Source organism: Triturus cristatus, chromosome 4_2 (genome assembly GCF_964204655.1).
Source record: "Triturus cristatus chromosome 4_2, aTriCri1.1, whole genome shotgun sequence".
Taxonomy (NCBI): domain Eukaryota; kingdom Metazoa; phylum Chordata; class Amphibia; order Caudata; family Salamandridae; genus Triturus; species Triturus cristatus.
The window spans coordinates 289,897,802-289,907,338 of NC_140586.1; the positions used below are offsets into that span (position 1 = coordinate 289,897,802).

A 9,537-nucleotide genomic window follows, 5' to 3' on the forward strand; every position below is an offset into this window, starting at 1 on the left:
ATGTCTGGTCAGGGTGGATGCATGAATAAAGAACTTTCCTGAACCTACGCGCCAGGACTTTAGATACCAATTTCTAATCCACATTTAGTAGTGAAATTGGTCTCCAGTTTTGGAGTGATGTTTCATCTCCTTTTTTATAAAGGAGGGTGATAACCCCTGCGGAAAAATCATGTGTAAAACAATCATTTTGAAAACCCTCTTCCAGGACCTGCAAGTAGTCAGAGCATAACAGTCCCCAGAACCTCTTGTAAAACTCCCAAGTTAGACCCTCCAAACCTGGGCTCGAGCCTTTGGGGGAGGATCTCAGTGCGTCCAGAAATTCCTCACCTCCAAAAGGTTGCCCAAGGACGTTACTTTGATCTAATGTTAACCCTCCTGTGAGTAAAGAACAGTACTCTTCTAAATCTGAAGCTGAAAGTGTTTTGACAGGAGCATCATACAAGGACTGATAGAAATCAAAAGCGATGGTATGGCATGCATCTACCCCCTGTAATATGTCCCCTTTCGCATTTTGTAATTTAGTTAGCAGCTTGTGTGATGCGTGAGCTTTTTAAAAGAAAAAAGAAGTACACTTTTCATCCTCTTGGAAATGCTTGACCCTCGAGTGGAAGATAGCATTTTTGTTCCGTCTGTTTAACCACCTCTGCATGTCTAGTTTCATAGAACGTACCTTGTCTTTCACATCACCCCCAGCTTCTCCCATTTGGTGGAGGAGTTTAAGTCTCCTGTGTAAATGCTGAAAGTCCTGCCATTCCCTTTTGCATCGGAGTTTCCCTTGCTCTTGGAAGAACAGCCGTGTTTTAGTTTTAACCCATTTCCAACATTGGTACACATTGGGGAAGTGAGCCTTCCTTTGGGCCCACTTCTGGTAGCTCATCACATATTTGTCACAAACCTGCTGGTCTGTAAGGAGGTCATTATTAATTTTCCATGAGCCAGGACCCCTTTGAGGTCGATCAGGAACTGACTAAGAGACTGGTTATATGGTGATCTGAAAAGGGTACTGGTGTACCAGAGCTGCTATCGGCGCAGAGAGTTTTAGAAGCAAACACATAATCAATGCGTGATCATGTGAGGCCATTATCCGCCTCCAAAGTGAAGCCCTCACCTGGCAGATGATGCTTCTGGAAAGTATCATATAGGTGTAAATCCTGTATGAGAGTTAATAACAGTTTTGATGTAACATCCAGTACATAATTTTGTTGGGACCCTTGCCTGTCCCTGCTGTGTGTGATGCAATTGAAATCCCCGGCTAATAAGAGAGGTATAGCACCTGTTAATAAAGGTTTGATTTGATTCAACAAGCCCTCTCTTTCTGTTTTGGAGGCTGGTGCATAAACACAAATACGTAATGGTATACCATCCATAAGTAATGGGTATAAAACTTTTTCCTCCAAGATCTGCCAATGTTTGTTTTTAAGGAGGATGACCACCCCATCGTTCCTATTAGCTCCTCCTGACCAAGCCGATGGCCCATATGCCCATTGTTGTTGGAATGAGGCGTATTGCATCTGATGGGGGAGATAACACTCCTGAAGACATAACATCAGCTTGTGTGTTTGCAAAATAATATAATACAATTGCTCTGCTGACAGCAGTACCTATGCCCCTCACGTTGCAAGAGGCTACTGTTACTGCCATAATGAAAACTATAAGAGAACCAACCATATTTACACCTTGGAAGAGGTAGTTGCCCTCACTGACTCCATCTTCAGTGATGCCCATCCGCTCGCAACTGGTGATTATGGAGGTTGAGAACAGGGCCTCCAAAACTGGTGTGCTTTCTATATCTATTATATGGCCATCACTGACTTCCAAGACCTGTGCAACATCTGGTAAACCATCCTCGATATCCGAGAGGGAAAGTAGAGGGCCGTACCTGCCCCCTCGGGGAAAGCGGTCCAAGGAAGAAGGACGACGCTTGGAGCGGGTGACAGCGGGCGAGTCCATTGGGCTTTTAGTACATCTCGTTTTGCGCTTGTTGGAAATGTACGTAGTCCACATCCATATCCATATCCTTCCCCCTCTCTGAGGTCACAGTCGAGGAATGCAAAGAAAGAGCAGTGTCCTGTGCAGCCTGCCTCAGACCCTTTACTGCCTGCTCTATGGTGACGTTTTTAACAAGTACGTGCACTGTGGGGGGGATCACTGAGACACCAGAATCAAGGTCCTCAGTGATCGGACTCTCGTCCTCTGCGAGTGTAGGTGCAGTGCCAGGCAAAGCGGAGGAAGTAGCGCCCTGTGATTTAAGATGCTCGATCCGCGCTCTTCTTTCGAAAGCTGCAGTTTTAATCCTCTTTGTTTCTATGCGCTCACCTCGTCCACTGCCAGCTGGAAAAGCAGAGGAACAAGGCTAGGAGCATCTTCCGTGTCTAGGGGAGGCACTGCCGCCTCTGGCTTCCCCTCCTGCTCTGCTTGTGCGCTACTTCTTCTAATCTCTATACAATCAAAGCAACCCAGTATGTCAGAGTCAGTAAGGTCTGGTTGTTCCTGCCGGGTCTGTAGTTCTGGTAAAGCTACTGGCTGGGTGGTATGAGCGGCTGGAGCGTGTTGCGTGGAATGGGTGTTAGCTGCTGAGGCATAGGAGAATTTACCCCTGGGACACATTTTAAAGAGGTGCTCCTCACTATCACAGAGATTGCATTTCTTTGGAGCAACACAGTCTTGGGCCTTATGATCTGCCCCCACCCCGCAGTTCCTGCAAATGAGACCTGAGCATTGTTCCTTGGAGTGGCCAAATTGCAGGCAGAGTCTGCATAAAAGGGATTGCCCTGAGTAAACCAAAAACCCCTTATTGGCTCCCAGGGTGAATGTCTGTGGTGGATGTGCCAACCCATGTACTCCTTCAGGGTCTTCCTTGAATGTTACCACATATTTCCTCCTCCCATTCCAAATCCCACACAGGTTTGTAATCTTTTGCCCCCCTCTGACGGTGGCACAATACCGACTCAAAAACACCTCAATTAGCCTGGGATCCGTGTACAGATTGTACATATGTACCACTAGCAAAGTCTCCTTGGGCGCAAACATAGGGGTTACATAGAGCCCATAGAAAGCATTACTGTGTTGTTTCCCTGTTGCATTGTGGAGAAACCCTTGACTGATAGACTCACTAGAAAAGGTAACATCAAACACACCCCTGTTGGAGAAGTCCTGCACACATTCAATTGCCCTCTCAGATATATTACACTCGTTTTTTAACACTTCTTTAATGAGAAACAAGACATTCTTCTCCTTCCTTTGAGCTTCATCAATTTCCACACGCACCGTATTTGACACGTAATCTGATGCGCGTATATTGCCAGCCATGCGTGCATATGAGGCCATGCCAATCGCCTCTATGGGGGCAGGAGAGTAAGCCCCCTGCAGGTATCTTAACTTAATGTCTATCGGCACCCGCCGAGCTCCTGTGCGATTGAGGGAGCAGGCGTGCCAGCTTTTACGCGCTGTGTACTAGCAGAAACAGAAATGTTCTGGGGAGTTTAGAAAATCGAAATAAACTATGGGAGCGGGCAGCCACCACTGATCTGGTATAACAGGCAGTCTGTATGCAAAATGGGGATCCGAGGCCAAGGTGCGTGATGGAATCGGAAATAAAATCCGCCCAGTGCCTCTGTAGAAATGTCACAAGCGTGCTCCTCCAAGAAAGGAAAAGCGGAGGTTTTAAAGCTTTTATTTCTGTCCAGTCTTACCTCTGAATTAAGACACTCATAACAGTAGCAGGTGTCAGGCAAAACCACAATGAGATGAGGCATCCCCCGTTTCCCTCCCTTTCCCTCTGTCACGAGGGGGCCAGCGCGATCTGCGTGGCCAGGGGAGGGGTGGGGGTGTAGGCAGCTTCCCTGGGACACCACAGACAAAGTCGTCCGGTCCGCTGGTCATTGGAGAGTGCAGGGCGAAATGGTGCAGACTGTTCCTCCACACTAAGACTTGTCGTGGGGGTGTCAGCTAGATGCCCTTTCAGCTTTGGGGTGTTCAGCCTGGTCCCGGCCCCACAGTCTCAGGGAAAGCTAGTGACCCCTTCTGCAATGTTGGTCTCCAAGAGATCTTCTTCTGGATCTTCTTCCAGCCCACCCTACCCAGAGATGTCAGCCTTGCCCTGGTCAAGCCAGAGAACAAAGGCCCAGACCCTCAAGGTAGGAAGAACAAGCGTTATCTGCCCTCTAAAAACCCTTCAACCCCTAGCGACACAGCCTGGCTCTGGTCAAGCCAGAGTGACGCAGACCCAGCCCTTCAGGGATCAGCTCTTTAAATGCTAAAATGCATATAATCATTTTACAAGATGTCCCTCACAAGTCAAATGCAAAAGCTTCATGAAAGGGTTTCAATGCTTTTGCATTTGACTCGTGAGGGACATATAGTAACGACTAGTGGAACTGCAGCTTGATGTAATAATAATTTCAATGCTTTTGCATTTGACTTGTGAGAGACATCTAGTAACGACTAGTTGAACTGCAGCTCTTTGTAGAATTATTTTGATATTGGACACTATAATATTCACTGCCCACGGCTAATCTCGTCCCATAATGCTTTGCAGGGCCTTTGGTTGGGATTGTATTTTTGCCCATAACTGTGCTTGGGGTGGTCCTAGGAGGAAGGGACTGCCACTGAATCGTTCACCAGCATGATATGCTCTTTGTGTTCAAGGCATCTGCTTGGTACTCCCCCTAGGTTAGGGGGGACCCCAAAATCATCACCTCTCTCATTGCCTAATATTTTCACTCACAGTTTACTTTTGGGAATTTGTCATACGTTTTTTAGCATGTAAAATTGCTTTATCAAAGCATTTGTGGGTAAGTCCATACTCTTTAAAGTTAATTACTTTTCAATCAAAACTGGTATGTTTTCAAACCAAATCTATTTAGCTACAGAGGCTTGGAAGTGGTCTGTGCTAGAAATTATGAACTGCCATTAAGGATAATGGGGTAACCCAGTAACTCTCAGAACCTGGGTATGATTGCAAAGCAAAAAATGGTTCTGTCCCGACAGAACCATTTTTTGCTTTGGAAATTATGAACTGTTCATATTAGGCAGCATTTCCATCAGATGTACATTTTCCTCTTTTTAATTGCCTTTCTATCAAGTATGCTGCCCTAGTTTCATCCTTTGTATCATTTACCCCCATTAGAATGAGGTGAATCAATAATTTAACAAAGCCTTAATGCAGATTGATCACTTCTGAGCTGATGTTGAAAACCATCTAAAAAGCTAACAGCACTTATTATTTCTCACTTTCAGATACGTGTCAAGCCAACGTCACACCATACAAGTAGACTATGTTGACTACATGGACGATGTCGCCAAAGAGTTTGGTGTGAAACCCAACTTGCTCTGCCTCTTTCTCCAGGACCCTCGGCTGGCAATGGAGGTGTTCTTTGGTCCATGCACATCCTACCAGTACAGGCTTACCGGACCAGGAAAGTGGGATGGAGCCAGGAAAGCCATCTTGACCCAGTGGGACCGCATCATCAAGCCAACAAGAACACGAATTCCAGATGTGTGTGTCAATCCTAGCATGATTCCACTTCTGTTCAAAATGGCCGGACTAGTCCTGATGTTTGCCGTGATCGTCACTTTTCTAAAGTGAGAAAATGACAGTGGAGGAGGTGTAAAAACTTGCAAGAGGTTTACACCGAGAAATTTAGCATTTAGATTTTCAAGCTCCCTATTTTTTAGCACAGGTCAATTTACCATGGCTAAAACTCCCACAACATTGTCTGTTTCAACCATCGACTGGCTGCCAGCACTCACCAAAAGTTTTCCCTCACCGCTCACCATAACAACATTAACTATCCTACATTTGCGACAAAACTTGGATTGATCTCCTCTGTTGGGGACACATTCACTGCTGATTATGAGAATCAATTTAGTTGAGTGCAAAATGCTCTCTACACGGGGAGGCCTGCCAATGCCTTTGTATGGATCTCAGTGGCTTCCCTTCAGTAGGGCAACAGAAGAGAGAGAAAAGCAGGAGAACATATTAATAAGGAGGGTTACATTCTGAAATGAGATGGAGCATGCAGAATCAAAATAGTGTATACCTAGTCATGGTATCACACACTGAATCGAAGGCACACATACTGAGTTAAAGATCTCATGCTACCTGAAATAGTCGAAAGAGGTAGATTGGTTTAGAAGGGTTATGCATGCTCACACGGTATATACTAAGTCAAGAGTATGCACCGCTATACTAAGGTTCACCGCAAAAGTCATACCCGATGGCTAGAAGGGTCAGCAAGATGTCCAACTTTAAATGTAAAATATTTAGTAAAACAATTGGAGAATTGGGCAGTAACAAATTCAGGAAAAACATTTCTTTCAGTGGCAAAAGCAAAAACATGCAATGATGTGGTTGTCAGCAGTGCCATTTTAATGAGGCTTACTATCTCCACTATTAGGTATCAGTGTTGAGAGAAGTGTGCAGGAATGGATCGATATACCCACTTAGAGGCCAGTCTGTCCTGACCTAAATGATCAGGTAGGGTGATTTTCTCTACAGATTTGGATGGCTTGCGGCCTCATTTACAAGCCCATTGCGCCACCACTGTGTCACTTTTTTTGATGCACCAGCAACGCAATGGGCTTGCCCATATTTACAAGGTCACGTAAAGTAACCCTGCGTCACTTTTCATGGCCTTGGAAATATCGGCCTCTTTAACGCATTACTCTGCGTGAAAAGGGCACCCATGGGTGTTGTTGTATCTCTTCCCACACAAAATCCATGGAACTAGACACATTCCCAGATCTGCATTTTGTAAACCTGGGAATGTGTGCGAATTCTACGTCCCCCCAGGGGAAGTGTAGGAGTGTCGCAATGAGGAGAAATACTTTTATTTCTCCTCTTTTTTTCCTCTTTCTATTCATGCTGCATAAAGGGACATTCCATCAATGATTGTTTTTTTCCCTTCCTGCACAAAAACAGTCATCCCCACAACACAGGCACCCTTGCAACTGACACAAGTGTGCCTGTACTGGCGCATGTCAGTCAATTGTGCACCAGCACAGGGGAAAGCACATGAATGCATTGTATTGCATTGAAAATTAGGCAGCTCAGCGCAGCTAAATGGCTTGCAGCGCCCAGCTGCACCATTTTCTTGTAAATGATGCTCTTGGTTTTAAGCTTGCGGTGGCAGTGAAAGGACACATGGGGGCATATTAACAAGGCGGCGATAAAAAATTATTGCCGCTTTTGCGGCCGTGCTCGACCGAAAAGCGGCGATAATTTTATCGCCTAATTAGCAAGGTCACGCTAATGCGTGAAACCTTGCTTTAGCGCACAAAATAACGCCCAGCTTTGCATCTCTAATGAGATGCAAAGTGGGCGTTCCTGACCTAACATGACAGGAGAAATGTCGCTAAGAGACATTTCGCCTATCATCAAGCCCCACGCTATGAAGCATAGCGGCAAGAAAAGTAGCGATAGCCCCTGTTATCGCTCCTTTCCTTACGCCTGCTTCAGGACTGACTTAGCCATGATATCCAATGGAAGGTGCATATCATGGCTAAGTTTGTGAGGCCCTATCAACAAGCTAACGCCACATTTTGTGAGATTATCGCTGGGTTTCCAGCGATAATCTCACGTTAGGCAGTTAGCGCTAGGATTTTTATCGCTTTTGAGATAAGCGTTGCTAATAGCACGCTATCTCAGCGATAAAAATCCACGCTAGCCGGCGATAATTATCCTAGCGCTAAGTGCGCTTAGCGATAATTATCGCCGGTTGTTGCTGATATGCCCCATGGTCTTTTACAGATCACTCATACATGTGCATAATTACCCAGTAAAAATACATCAAATGGAGTTCTCTGGTCCCTGAAAAGAGGTGTCTGCTCTCAATAGCATACCCCTGTCTGGCCTTCCATTCCTTCAGAGCCCCTGGCTGGGTAGGCTTTTGGAGGTAAGACTTTCTTCGTAACTTAAGCTTCCCTGAGAGGTATATGTTTAATACCTAGGCCCTGATTCAGGCTTCACCGGAATCAAGGTGCTATTTATTGTACCACGTAAATAACGATCCTGCAAGGTTAATTATTTATCAAATGCGATAAATAACACCTATCAGACGTTTTTGGGAAATAACATGCAGATTTTGGTGCTAACTTCACCATAATCTACATGGTCTGATCAGTACTGATAGAGATTTATTTCATAATTAAAGGTTTTTGCACATGTAACAGTATTTACATGCAAAACCTAAATGTATTTCACGTTTAACTGACTGCAGTTAACATAGGTTAACTAATGGGTTAACATAATGCCAAGAGTCTTCGTGGTGTGTATCTTTTTTTATTTCAGAAGAAAGGTGTAGAAGCAACTGTACCATTAGTTTTCTCTTCCCCGTATGAATGTTTGTTTTATGCAATTCTTACAATATGTGCTAATGACACCTGCCGAGTACAGTTGAGCCCAATTTATCTCATTATGTTGCAGATAAAGTGTGAAGGGTGTTTAAAAAGCCTGCATTGTGTAGATGGATGTGAAACTAATGGATCTGCTTTAACTCTCTGTTCCTTAAACCTTTTTGCTTACCCTTCCTAGGAACCATGTGTAGGTGTAACGAAATGTTGAAAATGTGTTCTAAGCTAATGCAATGTAGACACAAAATCAGATGCCTTTCTCCCACGTTAGAAGCTACTCTGGCAGACTCTTAGAGAGAATTACCTTTCTATTGCTTATGAGCAGATGCATTCTCTTACCTTTCAGAGGATTTTCATTCTGACACTCATTATCCTGCCTTCCTCCCAATTTTCCTGACTTTCCTCTAGCTTAGATGGTAGGGTGTTCCCTTTATGGGAAAACTGATTTTGTTCTGTTATATTTGTGACAAGATTTCTCTTATGGTTTGTAATTTCTTTTAAACATATTGACTAATGTATTCATGTATTGGCTATTGAATTACAACTAATTTGATGGTTTGAGTTTGTAACTTTGTTAATCCTTTAATAAACTTTCATGGTTTGCAAAGCTAATACTCTCTATTCTTTTGTGGAGCCTAGTGTGCTTCACGTTATTGAAATGCATTGAATTTGATGTCAGCCTCAGTCAGAACTACAGCTTTATCGGGGTGGGGGGGATTTTGAAACTGCACCAACATTTGCACAGTGCACAACACCCCATCAAATTTGGTGGCACAGGATGGTTTCCACTGAGGCTAATGGCAATCTAAATGTGCCCCAAACCAGTCTACAGACCCAAGCTGCATGGTCCTGTTCAGAACTTTGATCATGTTCTGGCGTTCCTAAGCGGTTGCAGTATCCTAGGAGTGTGAGTATAAGTAGGTCATGTGTTTTTTATTGTGAGTTGTGAAGAGTTGCAGTGTTTGTGTTTTTTATGATTTGTCATGTTTTGAGCTGTGTTGTCTATTTAGATCTAACAGAGCTTTATCAGAGATTAAGAATTTGAGTATCTTTTTCATGTATATTGCTTGAGTTTATGAAGAATAACGCACTTGCTGAAAAGAGTTGAGGTTTGGTTATCAGATTTATCATAATCCAAGATCCCGGGACAGATATTGAGGTTTTGATTTGTCTGCTACAGGTGAG

The 9,537-nt window shown here is 44.3% G+C and overlaps 1 protein-coding gene across 2 annotated transcripts in view; it reads left to right on the top strand.

Annotated features, from left to right (window-relative positions):
• Positions 1 to 8,964, top strand: part of LOC146833669 (flavin-containing monooxygenase 5-like) — a 405,379-nt gene extending 396,415 nt beyond the window's left edge. For both annotated transcript variants that reach the window (XM_085601553.1, XM_085601554.1), the window contains exon 9: positions 5,239 to 8,964. In XM_085601553.1, coding sequence (XP_085457679.1) covers positions 5,239 to 5,587 — 349 coding nt within the window. In that variant the 3' untranslated portion in view covers positions 5,588 to 8,964. The remainder of the gene's footprint in view (positions 1 to 5,238) is intronic.
• The last annotated feature ends 573 nt before the right edge of the window (positions 8,965 to 9,537 follow it).